The sequence below is a fragment of the Equus przewalskii genome, chromosome 29 (genome assembly GCF_037783145.1).
Source record: "Equus przewalskii isolate Varuska chromosome 29, EquPr2, whole genome shotgun sequence".
NCBI classification, from domain to species: Eukaryota; Metazoa; Chordata; class Mammalia; order Perissodactyla; family Equidae; genus Equus; species Equus przewalskii.
In genome coordinates, this window is record NC_091859.1 from 27,563,709 (window position 1) to 27,582,705 (window position 18,997).

The window sequence follows — 18,997 nt, forward strand, 5'->3', positions numbered from 1 at the left end:
TGACCCGCCCTACACTGACCCTTCTTCGTACAGTCCTTAGATCACCCACGGCGCAGCTGCCTCCTGGGTCACTCTTTCAGATACCTGGTTTTTTTGGGGAGAGGTTGTTTTTTGTTTTTCTGCTGAGGAAGATTAGCCTTGAGCTAACACCTGTTGCCAATCTTCCTCTCTCTGTCTCTCTTTTTTTTTTTTTTTTGGCTTGAGGAAGTTTAGCCCTGAGCTAATATCTGTGCCAATCTTCCTCCACTTTATACGTGGGTTGCCACCACAGTATGGCTGACGAGTGGTGTAGGTCCACGTCCGGGATCCGAACCCCTGAACCCAGGCAGCCAAAGCAGAGATCACCCGAATTTAACCTCTACACCACAGGGCTGGCCCCTCAAATGCCAATTTTAATACGTGCTGTGGAAAGGGTGCATTCCAAGGTTACTAACCTGTTTATGACCAGCTCTGCTGTATTTCCCCATGTTAAACTACCACAGCTTGTATGTAAGCCTTGAATGGCACATAACTTTAAAACACATGTTTAATGTATAATCGCTGATTTGGCTATGTATTTGAAATGTGGACCTACTTGAAAGCATACTTTCCAGAAAGCAATGTACTGTTTTCTACAAATACTAACAATTGTTTCCCAACGATGCTGTCAGGAAAGTCTTTAGCAGAACAAAGGGAAAGGAGACACTGAAGGGATGGAGTTAGTGCCAAGCTCATTGCAAGATACAGACAGAATCCCCTTTCCATCCAATGCCTCGAGGAGGGGCCCAACTACTGAGTCTGACTCCAAATCATGGCAGAGCAAATCCAATCCAGTGTGGGGCCACGTGCCAGGAAACAAGACCTGTTGGAGCAGAGGTACAGATGCGGAAGCCTCTGGAGCAAAGCAAGGTCATTCCAGAAACAACAGCTAAACTCAGCAATAGAAAAGCAGAGACAGAGGCTCACCAGGATACCTCCAGCTCCTTCAGAGTGTCCAGCTCATTCATTCATTCATTTACTCAGCAAATACCGAGTGAACATCTACCATGTCCTGGGCATCTTAAGGGGAGCTGGGGAGACAACCAAAAGTGAGACAGACAGCCCAGGCCCTGCCTTTACGGGGCTTACATTTTAGCATATAGCAGGCCCTGAATCAATATTTGTTGAATTGATCAATTGAAGCAAATGTTTGAGTTGGCACTTCTCTAGCATAATATCTTCCTCTGCCACATTACAAGGTAAAAAAGAATGATCTCAAGTGAGTTGTCAGGAAGTTGGCCAAGATATTTGAAATTTACTAAAAAGACTTTATAAAGACTACATATATAAAGACTTTATATCTACTATTATTAACAATAACCCTTGTGTATAACATTTCTTGACATATTAATTAAAATAGTATGAAATCATGGAGCCAACCCAGTGGCACATGCAGTTAAGTTCGTGTGCTTTGCTTTAACAGCCCAGGGCTCGCTGGTTCGGATCCCGGTCAGGGACCTACGCCTCACTTATCAAGCCATGCTGTGGCAGGCGTCCCACATATAAAGTAGAGGAAGATGGGCACAGATGTTAGCTCAGGGCCAATCTTCCTCAAAGCAAAAATAGTATGAAATCATCAAGATTAGACATGAAAAAATATTCACTCCTATTTTGTCTCATCTATTTTTAAATTTGATGGGATATGTATTTTATATATATTTATAATTTATAAATTCATTATAATATATTTTCTAGCATTCTAATGAAGACAGTAGTTTGTATATATAAATAAATATAATTAAGATAGGCACTCATTTTTTTTCATTGTTAGGAGTTTGCAGTTAAAATTTGGGCACCATTGTTTTAGATCCTTGGGCACAGACTAGCTGGTGAGTAATTCCAAATCCATTTATTGGGAGAGCTCCAGTCCTGGATGTCCCACCAGACCAGGTTCTACCAGTTCTGAGGCAAGTGAAGCTGAGACTTGAAAGAAGGGAGGGAGCAAGGTGCATTCCAGGTAAGCAGAAGAGTAAGTGCAAAGGGCCTAGGAGGGAAGTGTGCTTGGAGGGCTGGAACAGTGAGAAGCTGGAGAGAAAAGGATGAACAGCAAAACTAGGCAGGCAGCGGGGGCCAGACAGTCTAGGGTCTGGGAGCCATAATGAAGACTATGGATTTTATTGCGAGAGAAATCAAAGCCCATTGGAGGTTTGTAAGCAGAACAATGATATGACCTATTTATATTTTTGGAAACATTACAAAGTCTTTCAATCCAGCTTCAACCTGGAATATATTTTTACCACCATCTGTCTGATTTCTGTGCCTGTGTCTCAAATGACTCTAAACTGGGAAGAGAAAGCAAAGACATGTAAATTTATCCCTAAATGACAATGTCTGTCACACTAAGCAGGTAATTAATTCTGTAACTTTAGTTTTCCACTCGGCATCAGGTTATTTAGATTTATCCTCGATGGTATATGTAGCTTTAATTCATCGCTTTAAACGACTTGCAATAATCCATTGTATAAATATACCACAGTGTATTTATCCATTCTGTTAATGGACTTGTATGTCATTTGACTTTCTGTTATCAAAAATCAATGCAACAGGGGGCCGCCCCCATGGTGTAGTGGGTAATTTCGGTGTGCTCCACTTCGGTGGTCTGGGTTCACGGGTTCGGATCCTGGGCACAGACCTACACCACTCGTCAGCCATGTTGTGGTGGTGACTCAACACCACTCATCAGCCCTATTGTGGCAGCAACCCGCATATAAAGCGGAGGAAGATTGGCAACAGATGTTAGCTCAGGGCTAATCTTCCTTAGCAAAAAAAAGTTTAAAAAAAATCAATGCAACAGAAATATTATTCTATGTGTCTACTTGAGTACACATAGTCTCTAATTTCATACATTGGGGGAAATTGTTGAGTCAAAGGTGTTTGCATTCTACAACTATGTTAGATCATGAAAATACTCTCCAAAGTAATTCTGCAGCAGTGTATAAGACTTCTCATTTCTCTACACACTTGCCAACACCTATCATCAGACTTGTCAATTTATGTCAATTGCTGAATATGAAGTGGTCTTTCATTGTGGTTTTTATCTGCACTTCCCTCAACACTGGTAAGCCTAAACATGTGTTTACACATTTATTGGATGTTCAGGTTTCGTCTCTGTGAATTGTCAATTCATATCTTTCGCTCGTTTTTCTACCCAGTTACCTATCTTTCTCTTACTAACTGGTAGGAATTCTCTGTAAATTGTAGATACCAGTCCCTTGTTAGGATTTGCTTTCCAAATATTTATTGTTAACTTGCAACTTGTCTTTCTGCTTTTGTTATAAATATTGGTGAATAAAATTTTTTAATTTTAATGTAGTAAAATTTATCAATATACTTTTTTTTTTTTAAGATTGGCACCTGAGCTAACTGTTGCCAATCTTCTTTTTTTTTGTCTGCTTTACCTTCCGAAACCACCCCTCCCTGCCCCCCCCCGCCCCCCCGTAAACAGTTGTATATCTTAGTTGCAGGTCCTTCTAGTTGTGGGATGTGGGATGCTACCTCAGTGTGGCCTGATGAGTAGTGCCATGTCCGCACCCGGGATCTGAACCCTGGGCCGCCACAGCAGAGCGTGCGAACTTAACCACCCGGCCACGGAGCCAGCCCCTCAATATACTTTTAAAGTTTGTGATTTGCATGCCTTGTTTCAGAAATCCTTCCTAAGGGTTTAAGGTCATAAAAATATTTTTATTTTCTCTAAAATTTATTCCTTTCACATTTAGGTCTTAAACTCACCCAAAATTTACTTTTCTATATGGTGTGAGGGAAACATTCAATTTCACCATTTTTCTGCAGGGATAGCCAATTGTCCAAGCACCGTTTATTAGATAGTCCTTCCTTTCCATCAGTAGCCAATGTCCCTTCTTTCACAGATCAGATTTTCATATTCCATTATGTTCCATTGGCCTATTCTTGAGTCAACAGCTCATTGTCTTATTATTATAGCTTTATAGAAAGTTTTTATATCTGGTAGGACAAGTTCACACATTTTGTTCTTCGTAAGTATTTTATCTACTGATAGTCCTTTATCTTCCATATAACTCGTAGGATCACCTCTTTAACTTCACCAAAATACCACTATTGTCTTCTCATCTTTAGCATAGTATCTTTTCCTTTATTCGGAACCTCCCTTATATCCTTAAGTAATGTTCAGTACTTTTCTCCATATATGCGTCTTACAAATATCTTTTTAGATTTATTCCAAATCAATTTACAGTTTTGGTGTTAATAATTTATGTTTTAATAATTTGGAGATCATTTTTAAGGTATGTAATCACTATTGTTCTCCTTTCTCCAATTCTTGTACCTCTTTTCCTTTTCTTCTGTTTCATTGCTTTGGGTCTCCAGAACATTGTTGAACAGAAGCATTAATAGTAAACATTCTTGTTTTCCCTTACTTTAACAGAAATGCTTCCAAAGGCTCACTATTAAATCTGTTTTTTTCTGTTGACTGTTTTGTTGTTGTTGTTTTGTGGGTTTTTTGCTGAGGAAGATTCACCCTGATTTTTTGATGGTAAACTATTCGTGCATCCCCAGAGTAAATCCTACTTGGTTATGAGGCATTTTATTGTATACATTGCTGAATTTGATTTTGCCAGAACTTAATATTCACGTAAGTGAGATTGATCCATAGTTTATCCCATTTTATTTTCAAGGTTTTACTAACTACAAAAAATAACTAAGGTGGCTTTTTCTCTTTCTCTATAGGAATTATCTGATGTTTGAAATTTTAATAAAACTCAGCTACAAAACTCTCTTGGCATGCTATTTTTGAAGGAATGGAAATTTCTGAATGTTGATTCAGTGGTGTTTTAATTTGTTGATGTAAGTTTTTCACAGCATTCTCTTGATCTTCTAAGTCTCCACTGTATTTGTACTTACATTTCCCTTTTCATTCATAATACTATTTCTCCTTTTTTTTTTTATTGATCAGCATTACTGAGCTTGTCTATTTTATTCACTCCCTCCAATAACAAACTTTTGGCTTTTGTTGATTATCTCTAATTGTATTTTGTTTTCTATTTTGATGATTTCTTCTCTTACTTTGATTAGTTTCTTCTTTTTGCTTCCTTTGAATTTATTCTGTTGTTTCAATAATTCACCCTTAAGTTGAGTGCTTAGCTCTTTAACTTTCAACTTTTGTTTTTCCCTAATATAAGATTTAAGGCATAAATTCACCTCTAAGAACCACTTTAGCTGTACCCCACATTTTCAAAATTATTATTATCATTTAATTCTGAGTATTTTTCTCCTTTTCACCATTATTTCTTCTTTGACCCATGAGTCATTTTGAAGTAATTTTTTTTTGGCAACCATATTTTGGGTGATATTTTTATGATTGATTTCTGTAGCAGATATGGTTAGTCACCTACCCCAACATCCATTCTTTTCTCATCCTTTGTAACAGAACCCTAGTTTGAGGTCATAGTGTGCCCGGTTAACGGACCTTTCCCAACCTCTCTTACAGCTAGGTCTGACCATAAGACTAAGTTCTGACTAACAAGATGTTAAGCACTGAGCATTTCAAGCTTAACATTCTCTGAGCACAACTAGTGATGATCTCCACCAAAAATCTATTCTCAAGATTTCCACACCTCCACCACCATCCACCCCAGTTTTTTAGGCCAAAAACCCAAAAGTCCTTCTTGATGACTCTTTTCTTCACACCCCACATCCAACCCATTATGATATCCTATCAGCTCTACCTCAAAAATACTTCTCATATCTGACCACCTCCCACTCACTTGATGAACCTGGTCCTAGCCACCATCTCCTGTCATTGGAATATTCTAATAACTTCCTAATGAGACTCAAGGTCCCTTATTTCCCAAAAATTTATCCTGCATACAGCATTCAGTGAACCTCTTACAGAGTAAATCAGATCATTTCATCCCCTGCTATAAAATAAACCCTCATTGTAGCTTCTGCTTTGCAACTGGAAGCTAAATTCCTTTCAGTGGGCACAGGCCCTATGTGATCTGGACCCTGCCCATGCTCCATCCACTCTACTGCTCTCCACTTTCAGCTGCACTAACATTCTGTCCACTCTTAAATGTGCTAGGCCCGATCTGTCTCAGGCTGTTCTTTCTGCCTTAAGAACTTTCTAGCAACCAGAACTTTACCTGGTTGTCTTCTTCCCATAGTTCTGGACTAGGTTCAAAGATCACTTCTTCAAAAAGGCCTTCCCAGACAACCCTACTCTAGCTAAAGCAGCAACTTCCTTGCCACCCACAACACCCTCGACCTCGTTACCCCAATTTATCTTTTTCACAGCACTGTAGTTTCCATTACTTGCAATTACATTATTTATTTTTTTGCTTATTTTTCATTATTTATGTTCCTCACTATATGATAGGCTCCTAGAAGGCAAAGATCTTTTCTTTACTATTGCTTTTAGAACAGCCTCCTCACCACCATAGGTGGCCAGTAAATACAATATATAATGTATAATATTGGAATATACACACACATGATATGGGTCATTTGATATATAATATATGGTTATGTATTATACATGACGTCTAACATTATGTAAAATATGTTCTATATAATATATGATGGAGGAGGCATAATATGCAATATATAATATGTAATAACATATATAATAGTCAATATACCTTAAACAATAACAACATGAAAGTCTTCTAAAGATATACATCTTAAAATTTTTAGTCCTGGTCTTTAATTCCTCCAAAGTCACACAAACACAGAAAGAGAAAGAGAAGGAGAAGGAAGGGAGAAGAGAAAAAGGAGAAAATGAAACAATTTGAAAGAGGACCCAGCTGGTGCCAAGGTCCTGATGTCACATAGGACTATACTTGCTTCCCAGTCCTCACCTCAGCTGACACAGGAAAGGGGTGGCAGGCACCCTGGTGGCACTTGTCTGTAAGCTTGAGAGGCATTATATCGCTGAAGTGTAAGCCAATTAGCAACGTACAATTCTCACGTCGCCTGCGTCATTTCTCACCAAGTGAATGGGCCTGTGGTCCCCCTTCATGAAGCTTTACCTTCTCAGGCCCTTAATGTACTAATGGCTGAATGGCAGCAATAAGGGAACTTCACTGGGGTCTGTTCCTCCTCAACACAGTCCATGCTGGGAGTCATGGGATCCGTTAGTTGGAAGGATTCGTAAAAGGTCAATTCAGTGAAGTCCAAATGGAAAGATGTCTAATGGAGCAGGCTCTCGTGTCGCCTTATTTAGTATATTCCTGTTCTTTCGCAGTATGAAAACAGTTAGAAAACCAGGTCATGTTTTTCAACTAGGTCATGTTTTTCTTCTTCCCACGGTTGGCCTTTTTCTTTAATCTTAAAATGTGATTTTCCACATCTCTTGATTTCTGTTCTTGAATTCTATTTCCAGTCACCATATGCTACTTTTCAGCAAGCAGGAATTTGGAGCAATCCTGCTCACAAATTTTGGAAAGTAGAGACCATAGAAGACAAAGGTAGAATCACCCACTCCCCGTGTGCTTGGGACTTTCTGATTTCGTCAGTGTCTCTGTGCTCTGTGGTCCTCTCTAAAGGACATTGCCATTCCCTTCATGGTAAATAGGAAGGAAATGAAGGCAATTAGAGCTCTTAGGATGTAAATGTCAGTGTTGGCTGAAAGGGTTTTTTTTTCCCCCCTAATCCTGCTTTTGTAAACAAAGCTTTGGTGGGACTAAACCTGGGAAGCTACCACAGCTCCATGACAACTGGACGGGCCAGCCATGGCGACCATCTCCATGCGCACATCACAGTCATTTACAGACATGCATACGCACATTGTAGTGAAAAACATTCACTTTGGCTGACATCCTCAGCAAGAGGAGATCATTAGCAGCCAGGGAGCAGAAGGTAAGATGTGGAGAGAACATTACTAACAGGTCAGCCTTTTGCTGGGTGAACTCAGTGATTTACTTCTATTGATTATACTACGATGAAATTCTTATCCTAGTTTCTCTATGTAGTGCCACATACAAACACTGCAAAGACACCTGATGTACTGTGATTTCTATTGTTCATCAAGTGAATGATACATTTTTTTTCTCAGTGTACAAATCTGTGTATAAAGGGTAAAAGGGTAGTGTGACTCTAAGAGATCCAAGGTTCTATGGAAAATGTCTTTTAACATTCTTTCGATTCTGAAATTTAAAAAATAAATCTTTCACCAGCTATAAAGTAAAAAAAAAAAAACAAAGAACAAATCTTATGTTTCAAGCAACTGAACCCAAAAAGATGACATTATGGACGCAGTCCTACACAGGAACATTCTGCTTACTCACATTTGCACGAGATATGCTTCTCTCCCAGAGGGTTGCGCTCCTCACAATAGGAATATAGCAAGGGTATTTCTGAAAGATTTGAAACAAGGCATTTACTATCACATCAATAATTCTCACAAAAATGTATTTCCATTCCTGAGGTGATTTTTTAGCCAGCTCAGAAGCTGATTCATTCAACCAATGTCTGTTAATTCACAGATTACCTGATATTGTCCAGAACACTGTCCCAGGTGCTAGGGAAACAATGGTGAGGCCAGACAGATACAATTCCCACCCTCAAGAGTGCAAAGAAGATGCAGGTGGTAACTAAAGAATCATATAAATAAATGCAAAACTTCAAATGTGACAAATTAATGAATGAGAGAGACAGAGTCTTTTTAGACCACTGTGATGTATTGGGATGAAATAGAATTAAACATTTAGACCCTTTGCCACGTGGCTTTGAAGTACCTTCCACCTGAATAGATGAAGTGTGTTTCTTTGTCCCGTTGATGCTGCACTAGGCCCCGTGACTTGCTTTGGTCACTGCCATGTTCGCACACATGACGTGAGCAGAGCCTTAATTGTACATGAGGGGTATGGCTTGGCCTCTTTTGTTTCTGTCTCAGAAAGGGAAAAAACATGCCCCAGGTCACCACTGGTCCCACAACAAGGAGACAAATGTAATAGACTTGAATCTAACCCAGAGCCTTGAGGCAATCCTAACTGAGCCCAACTGAGCCATGGCCAACACACAGACCAGGGAACGTGCATAGAACACATGCTGCTTGTTGAAAGCCACTGATTTTGAAGTTGTTTGTTACGCAGAATTATCGTAACAGGAACCTGACTGATGCAAATCTACAATACCTACAATAGGTCCATTCAGGGACATCAGAAAAGGCACCGCTGAGGATGCAACAGGGGTAGGGAATCTTGTAATTTTACTTAAAATATCAAACCTCAATATCAGGATTTACTTTCATACTTCCGCTTTTCAATTTGACACCTTTTATTTGTTTGGTTGGCCGCAATCGTCAAGGTCTTGACTTTTTGTCAGTCAACATTTGCTAAATCGTGCCTCAGCCTTTTATTGACCTGGGGAGCCTGGTATCATGAAGGAGGGACCCCAATAGGCCTGTGACCAGGATATGAGCATATGTCTAGATATCAGAAAAACAATGACGAGTCTACGACTTGCTTTCCTCAAGGTGGTTAGAGTCTAAAGCAGGAGATAGTAACCAAAGAATTGCACAAATAAAGGTAAAATTTCAGTGATACTAAAGGTGATGAAGGGAAGACACATGGGGTATAGACATACGTGGAGCCAAGGAGGACAGATTACATCGACTTGGCTGATGGACAAGAGAACCCCCAAAAAGAGACAAAACTGCAAGAGACAATGACATCTCTTGAATCAAAGTATCAGGACTGAAGGAATGTGACTAGAGAAGTAGAAGGAAATTCCAGATGGAAGAAGAAAGCTAAAATTACTAGGATCTGGAGGAAACTATTGAGGAGTATAAAAAGATTTCAGAGCACTGAAATTAGTGGTACTGTAAATGTGCCACACTTGTACTGCCTGGCAGGTACAGCTAGGGGCATGGGGGCCACACTTAGGTGTCTTCCCATGAAGTCAGGAAATGTGTCTTTTACACAGTACCCCTGACATCAACTCTGTGCTGGGCCACATGGTAAGCATCCAATCAATGGGTTTAAAGAATGCTGGTGGACTCTCCCATGATCCCAAAAGGAGTCACAGAGTCTAAGAACTGGAAGGAATACTAAATCACCAATATTCTCATTTGGTGGATGAGGAAACTGCTCAAGACCATACAAGCGTGTAGGGACAAGCCAGTGATCAAATTTCAGAGTCTGGACTCCGTGTTCCACTCCTCTGTCCAGTTACCAGCACACACAAGTCTTCAAAATCCAGCTCCAGGTTTGTGGGAAAGCAACCCCATGTCTGCAGGCAAGGGAAGGAATCTCATTTACGAGCAAGAATCACCAGGTGGAGAGCCAGGTCCATCTCCATCATGTGCATGCCAGTCCTCTTCCTCAGCGGATTTCCTGCATCACTCCAACCATGTACCTTCACACATTTGGATGTCTTCCGAGTAGACAACCCCCACCCAGGGTGGTGAGCACCAAGCACGGAATGCTGTCCCAAACTACACTGCTGTAACACATTTCTTATTTCAGTAGAGATTTCTCAAAGCTATACCGCTTGTAGATGGCACAACTGGATAGCATCTTTCACAGAGTGTAATGCAAACAACGCCTCCTAAGTTTGTTCAGTGCGCCATCTGAACATCTGTACATAGAAGTTCTGAGATTTCTGCTCTGCAAACAATAAGTTTTCATGGTAGCCAATAGTCCAAGGAAATCATGTGTATTCTGACTTTCATTTTAATAGGAGACTCTTTCTAAAGAGTAAAGTCACCTGCAAGAGGAAAGAAGACTCAGAGACTGAGGTTATCTAATTCCTTAGAAAAGCCTTATCTTGAACTTTTAAGCATGCACGTAGAATTTCTTTGTAAACAAAAAAGCTATTGTAATCAACAAGCAAAAAAGAAAAAAGGAGGCTGGAAAGAATAAAGTAGCTGGGATATTCATTGCCAGTCATTAACCTGATTTTCTAATGAATATGGCATTAGGCATTCATTAACAATCATTTGTGTTTATGTTGAACAGTGGATGTATAATGAAGGTTGGTAAATGAAAGCAAAATTAAACCAGGGAATTTTGGACACTTATAAAGCAATTAACTTGTTTGGCAGTAATTACACATTGAAAGCTAAATCAAGTGCATTTAGAAAGCCACAAGAGTCGCCACATAAACCAGAGGTGCTTTGCTCTAAAATAATAGAGAAACCTCTCTTTCTTTCAAAATGAAAGAGAAAGGAAAAGTATGGTATAAATGACAATAAGACCCAGGTTTAATGAAAAGAAATACGGTTACAGCCCATATGTTAGAGAAGAGGCAAGTTACTCAAAAATAGGACAGCTCAGCTAATTAAAAAGAAGGAAAGAAAAAACCCTTTTGTAACAACAATGATGTGAAAACAGGTGGTGCATGCGCTGGAGAGTTCAAGTTTTTGTTCTGTTTGCACACACACGGGCATGCACACGCATGCACATGAACACGGGCACACACAGCGTCTACATACTTGAACTGTCTAGGAAACGTGTGAAGAGTAAAAACTGAATCCACAATCCGGTGCTTGGACAGTCACTCCACATCAGTAGTTACCAAGTCCGTGTCGCTGCCATTTTGCAATTTGGTTCTCCAGACGGGTGCTTGACATATAGCCTTTTATTCGATTTAGCACATGGCATGAAAAGTCAGTCATTAAGCACATTCAGGGACTCCTTTTTGAAGAAGGAGGAGAGAGAGAGATGCTGTTGCAGATTAAAAAAAAAAGGAGACCTCCAGGGGCCAGCCAGGTGGCGTAGCGCTTAAGTGCGCACATTCCGCCTCTGCAACCCGGGGATCCCTGGTTTGGATCCCGGGTAGGGACATGGCACCGCCTGGCACGCCGTACTGTGGTAGGCAGCCCACATATAAAGGAGAGGAAGATGGGCACAGATGTTAGTTCAGGGCCAGTCTTCCTCAGCAAAAAGAGGAGAATTGGCAGCAGATGTTAGCTAAGGGCTAATCTTCCTCAAAAAAAAAGAGACCTCCAGGAAAATATTGTTACTGAACTGGTGAAGGAGTAGAAGAAGCGAATACAAAATGTCGTGTGGCCACAATACGTACAACATCCAATGAAGCTTTCAGGATGACAGATATATTTTCTTGGAATTTTCAGTTCTGCAATAGTTAGCCAGGAAATACTACAGAGTTGCTTTTTGGATTTTTTCTTACTTTTTTCTTTCTTAGGGCAATAAGAGGATGGCTGGGCTGGAGGAGCTAGTCTTCAGATAAGCCCAGGGATCTGAGCCAAGGGACAAAGTTTTCTAAACCGGAGTTTGAGCATCCTCCTCAAAGAGATCTGAAGATTCATGGGCCCTTCCTATATGAGAAATATCTTTGCAAATAGGGGGTGTAGGTGCTTGAGGGTTAGTTACCGAAAGAAAGGTTCCCAGGGGGATCTATGAAGGGCAGCTGGCTCTGTGGAAACATTGGCAAAGGGCTTGGGTATCAACTCTGCTAAAAAGCAAATACTTGCTTTGCCTGGGGATTGGAACAGAAAACGGAAACCAGGAGCAAGCTTTTGAAATCCTCGCTCAGGTCATTTAACTGCTACCAGATAAAAAATGTGTTTGCTGTGATGGGGTGTATGCCTTTCTTCCGAGAGATGTAGTCTCTCTCTAAAAAGATAAACATGTTATTTCCAAGCAGAGGATTAAGACATTAAGTTGAAAAACTCATTTCTCACTTCTTTGAAACCATTTTAACGATTTGGATTGTCTAACTCGTTCTAATTTAGTATGGAGTGCTTCATTTGAGGTTTTCTGGGTCAGAAAATTACTTTCTTATTTTGACCAAGACCTCGTCAATATACCAGTGTACTGTTTGATTCTCTTTGTAACAGTCTTGATACCTTTGCCTGAGTCTTCATAGACAAATATATTTATATAACAGGAAATTCAGGAAATACGCTACTCTTAAAGGCACCTGCTACTAATTCCCTGCTTCTTCCGTGTTATAGTGCATTTGAATCACTTGGGAAACTACTTAAAATGCAGATCCTGATTCAGGAGGTCTAGAGTGGGCCCTGAGATTGTGCTTTTATAACAAGCTCCCAAGCTGCATTCAGCAAGGTACTACTGCCCTACGGGTCTTTGTAGTACGTAGTTGCTTTAAAGAGGTAGTACGGTTAAGACCAGAGGTAACTAAAGCCTTGGAAATAGATCACTTCCTCTCCAAGAAGAAACCTGGAAAGTTTAATGGACCAGAAATTAAGCAACAGAGGAATGAATACCCATTAGAAATGAAATATACAAGGAAGTGGTTTAGTCACCATTACTCCTTAATATGTGCATCCCAGCTGCCATAGCTTTTTATCTGCTTCTCCAGTTGCTGAAATCCAGACAATTCAGTTTGCCAAATAATTACCAATATGCCATGTACTACGTTAAGCACTGAGGATGTAAAAATAAATGAGGCGTAATCCCCCTAATGCTTCCCCAGTACAATGACAACACAGCAGGATAAAAGTTGTAATGAAAGGATGCACAGGGTACCAGGGGAGCTCCTACCCAGAACTAAGGAGAAGAATACTAGGACAAGTTAGAAGTATCCGGAAATGCTTCTTGGAAGAGATGTTGAACCTTGAAGCTTGAGCAAAAAATACCTCATTGAAGCAAAGGAAGTAAGCGTCGTTAGCAGAGGATCAGCTTGGGAAAATGTCTAGACCGGGAGAACGCTCTTAGTCCAGGCAAAATGGTAGATGTGTCCCTGGAATCCTTAATTAATTCTCCACCGAATCCTCCAGCAAAGGACTCCTGAGAGGGGACTGTTTTTACCGTTATTTTGTAGATGAGAAATCTGAAGCACAAGAATTTAATGACAGCCCAAAGCAATATCACTAAGTAAGTGGTGGTGTTGAGATTCCGACAGAAGTCTGCCTACTTGTAAAGGCTGTGTGCTTTCCCAGTGTTTTGGGGTCCCCCATGAGTATTTCAGTGTGACTGGGCTATGGGTTGTGAGGCTGTGCGAGACCTGAGAAGGGACTGACATTGCACTTCCCATAAGGATTCAGCCTTGATTTTTCCTTCCTTCAGCTAGTATTTTGCTAAATAAACAGAAAAATAGTTCCTCTCAATCTCATGGCGATTTAAGATTTTAACAACCTTGGGCAGACTCTGGTTTACAAAGGATTTTGGACATTTAAAAAGCTCACAGTTTCACTCTCGATCACATGCTTGCTTATAGTCTTTTAAAAGTTTTAAAAGATCTAGATTTTGAAGAACAGGATCGGACAGCAAAGGGTGAGATTGGAGATTGGACTAAAGGAACTGTTGACAAAGCCACAGCTAGCCCTGAGCAAAGTACAAAAAGAAAACAGATGTCCCCTCTGGACAGATACAGCCTCAAGACAGGACTTGGTTTGGCCAACAAATACATCTAGATTTCATCTTCCACTTGTCCCCTTGGCCTGGAGCCCCTATTGAACTCTCTTGACAGTATACCCTTCCAACAATACATGATGGTCCTGATGTTGGGGACTTCAGCTGGGATACGTAGTACGTGGCACGGGGTGAACACGGAAACTAGATTCTAGAAAGATAGTGAAGGGAATTAAAAGCTATGGGTGTAGGAGTTTAAACTACTTTTAGGAGTTTAACCACGAATAGAAAACAAGAGATGGGACGACGCTAGATAGGGCAGTGGGGCCAAGTGTTGACTTTTTTTTCCCCTTAAATAATTAGAGAGACCTGAGAAAGCTTAGAAACAGAGGAAGGGGGCATGGAGGTGAGAAAGCAGACTTTACACACACAACAGTCAACTTTAAATACAAAAGTATCAATTCCTTAATTCTAATCCTGTCTTCAAGGAAAACAAAATCATCCAGGATTAAAAGATTCTTTGAATCTAAAAAAATGTAAACCTGATTCCTCCTAAAATTAACATGAAGACTCAGACTTGAATGAAGTCACTTATTCTTTCTGTATGTCGTGTTTATAAAATTGATTCCTCAGTTTCTAATTGTCAGCCACTGATTTGAGAAGTCCAAGAATAACCATGGGAAAATGGATTTCTAACCCACATATTTATGTAATTATTGCTTTTGAGTAAAGTGTAACTTATAGACAAGCTTCTTATTCAACAATTAATATGCATAATAATCTGATCATAACCAAAAACTGGGGATTCTTTGTCAACACTTGTTGTAACAGTTTCCTAACATATAGCACTGAAAATACATCTGCTGGCAGTCGTTCTCTTCCTCTGGCAATTAGAGAATCCAGAAGATGGGCAAGTTATATTTTGTATGGCCAAATATTAGCAACTTCATTGTAAATCGATGGTCCTAATTTTTATTTGAGGATAAGTGAACATGGTAAACTCTTAAAAACATTAGCCTTAACAATAATTATCTGGGATAAGAAAAGTTAGGGTTTTAGTTAGTCACAGGTTTCATCTTTCATCGTGATTACCACTTCAGAAGACTCCTTGAATTTTTAGGAGGCCACCAGTCTAGTCAAAAGAAATCACAAATCCTTAACTAACATATGCTAACTTTTCTTTGAGGAACAAAAGAAGCATCTTTGTTTGTTCCTCACCAGCAAATACCAAGCCATCTAAAAGGAGTCTTTTCAGCGGCAATGTTAGCAGGGAAATTCAATTGTATTTAATTAAGTTCTTCCCCCAAAAACTGCACACACAAGCCCCGAAGAGGTTATCAGAGGTCAGAAGCCTGTCATGACTTTCTGACCCTCCCAAAATGCAAGCTAAAGGCTAGTGGTATCCCTGCTGGTAAGACTGGCTTCCACATTTGTGTCTTTCCCTTTCTGCTTTAATTTAATAGCAATCAGCACAATATGGCTGCTTTTTTCTGAACAATAGGACAGGCAGAAGTTAGATTTACAATGCTGCGAGGGGAAGGGAGGAGACAACAGAGGCTCACTATGGCTTTTAAGATTCAATAAGAACATCACTTTGATACCCATGAAAAAAAAACTTGAAAATCTACTTAACATTCATTGTTGTCAGAAAGGGACAGATGTGTACTTCTGAAATTTTGTATTCTAGAATTATCTTAAATTGCCAACTTTCTTATAGATCCTTTTTAAAAAGGATAGTCAGATGAATAAGATTTCTTCCCTACTGAAGAAAAAGATGTATCTAGTCATGCATTTAGGAGCTCCTTGGCTTTAAAATATTAAGTATTTATGTAGCAATCCTTATTTTCCAAATTTTGTAATTTTCACAAGTCTCCTAACAATCTTGTAATGAGCAAATGTATTGACATTGTCAGAAGTACTAAATGTGTTTCATGAGACCAGACAAAAGTTAATTAACCCAAATGTTATTTAGAGACTTGAATGTCTAATTACAAATGAGCCCCAGACATGAAACTTACTTCCTGAGACATTTCATGGTCAGGAAATTTCATTCTTAAGTGACACTGTAAGGAGAATCTTAGAATCTGGGGGCCAAAAGACATTTTAAAGATTATTTCATCTAACATCCCAGCTGAGGTTTGAATCCCAGTCATCACACTCCCACGCCACTGTCATCCAGCCTGTAGTCGGACGATTCCACAAAGACTTCAAACTCTCTGTTTCCTGCAGCCACCCATTTCCAGCGGGACAATTCTTTCATAAGCAAAAATTGAAAACTAGACTAAAAAGAGCTTTAACTTTGAGGTGAAGAGCTGTCGATTTTAGTCCTAGTTCTGCAACTAATTTAGGATCTCAAGTAACATTTAACATCTCTGTGCTTGTGTATAAAAGAAGGTAAAGATATTTGTGTGATCATCTCTGAGTCAAGATTCTTGTGTTAAAATTTGTGTGCTGTCAGTTTTTCCCACAGGGCTCTTAGGTCGGGACAGCCAACCGGCTTCAACTTGAACATCAACTCAGATCAATTTATAGCAGCTATCTGGAGAGCTACACTAAGAAGGATGTTGAGACCGTCCAGGTTTCATGGGAAAGCGCACCATGACTGACTGGCACGATTATCATGGACACAAGCAAGTCCTGGTGAAGGGAAACATACTCCCATACTTACCTTCTTTGCTTTGGGTAATGCATAGAAAAGAGATATAAGAGGGACATTTGGCACTCTCACTTTGTTCCACAAGACTAGCTGGGAAACTGGGCAGGTGAGAACATAGGGGTTATTTCCAGAGTGGTTCTAGCCTTGGGGATGAGAGCAGCCTGACCTCTGTACTCTCAGCTCTGCAAATCGGGTTAATAGCAGGAGACCGTAAGTTCAGGTCTATTCACTCTCTCGAAAGTCAAACATGAGGGTAAGGAGGAAGAGGGCTCAGTAGTTACTGAGCACATCTCAACCACCCTGTGGAGTAGGTATTATGGCCTCTACTCAGATGAGAAAACTGACTGAAAGATTGGATGACAGTCCCAAGAATGCTCAGTTACTAAACAAGGGGGATTTGAATTAAGACCTGTTCCCAAAATGCCTCCAAATATACTCCAATAACTTTTACTATTGTTTTAATTCCCTTCAAGACAGAAATGCAGAAAAAGGCCATGCTGCAATTGTCTTCTTCCTCCGCTGTCCGTTCCAGCGCATTGCACACCTGCAGACTCATTTGCCGGCTTTATCCACTATATCAAGTTACTATGCAACTAATTAATTTGCCATATCTAAAAAACCATCAGTCTTTTATAGTAATAATGCTATTCTAATAGAGTTATATATTTAACCCTACTAATCTTTCTCAAGAGCAAGTGTTTTAAAAAAAGTAATGATCAAAGGAGGACTTACTGCCAACTTTATTATGCAAAACTATAGGAATATATTCTTTCCAGAACCGTCTATTTTTCTCCCATTTGATATAGTATCATCAGGTACCATAAAATGAAGTTATTACCCTAAAGTAAAATCACAGAAAGTGAACTTATGATCTGGACAATTAGAGAGAGAGAGAGAGAGAAGTAAAACTGACTATTTGAGTTTTGTTCCCACTCCTACTCTAAATATAAGTCATAAAGAAGCTCAGTATTGTTTCCCCTGGTAACAGGCTGTGTGACCAACGCAATGAGCCCCTGCAACTAACTACAGTGCCGTGCGTTTGTGGGAGCCTCATTAAGGAGACTACACATAAACACAGGTGCCGCATCTGGACCTGTTACCATGGCAGCCGAACACCATCTGATACCCCAGCACAAAGCACATGTTCTGGAACCCCTTCCGCTAACCAACATTTTAACCAGGTTCAAATGTTTAACCTTTGAAACAGCACAAGGGAAATGTCATATTTCAGAATCAAAACGAGAAATACATTGATTGCCAAGCCCTTTTTATTGAACAGCCTTTCAATTAAACACTAAGAAGATTTTACCTCAACTAAACAGTGATAACCAAATAAATCGTATGGCGATATAAACACATGCTATGGTGTTTGTGAGATGAACTGGAATAAAATTTAAGAGAGACTAATCTCACATATCCGAGAGCAAACTTGGCTTTCTTTTTCACAGGAGAGGATGTGTCGTGGGCGAGGAGGGCAAAGCATGGGCTCTGGAGCCTGACATGCTGCATGTGTCTCTTCCTCCCTTTGCTAGTTCTGTGCCCTCCAGCAAGTAATAACAAAAGCAACCATTTTCAAACACCTGCATTGTGCCAGGCATGTTACATGGGTTAGCTCTCTCAGTCACAGTCTGATGAAGTCGATATTAGAGCATTCAAGTGGTAAGTAAAACTTACAATGATATGATCAAGTTAAAGTTGTATTTTAGAAATAAGCCTTTAAACAATCTGAGGAAAAGCCAGCCTTCACGAACCATGAGAACCAAATATATGAGGACGGTGGAAACCTACAAATGTTGGTTTAACACCAAATATGTCTAGGAGATGTAATGGAATTAAGCAATGATTGTTGCTTGATTTCAACCACAGAAGCACAATAGAATTGCGTGTCCTGGGTTACAGCCAAGATAGGACTGCATGGCCAGCACTGAAGACGACCTAGGGCGCCATGATGACATGGTTATAAAGGTGGTGATGAATAAGCCTACTTTGGTCAAAGAGTAGGCAGCCCTGAGGGGCCCCCCTGAATGTGGTGCAGGCCTCCCTAGTGTGGACTACCTTGTGGGAATCAAAA

General features: G+C 40.0%; 1 protein-coding gene across 3 annotated transcripts in view; it reads right to left on the reverse strand.

The window, feature by feature from the left end:
* Positions 1-18,997, reverse strand: part of C29H12orf42 (chromosome 29 C12orf42 homolog) — a 164,975-nt gene that overhangs the window by 85,851 nt on the left and 60,127 nt on the right. For all 3 annotated transcript variants that reach the window (XM_070599694.1, XM_070599695.1, XM_008526301.2), the window contains one exon: positions 8,277-8,345. In XM_070599694.1, coding sequence (XP_070455795.1) covers positions 8,277-8,345 — 69 coding nt within the window. The remainder of the gene's footprint in view (positions 1-8,276; positions 8,346-18,997) is intronic.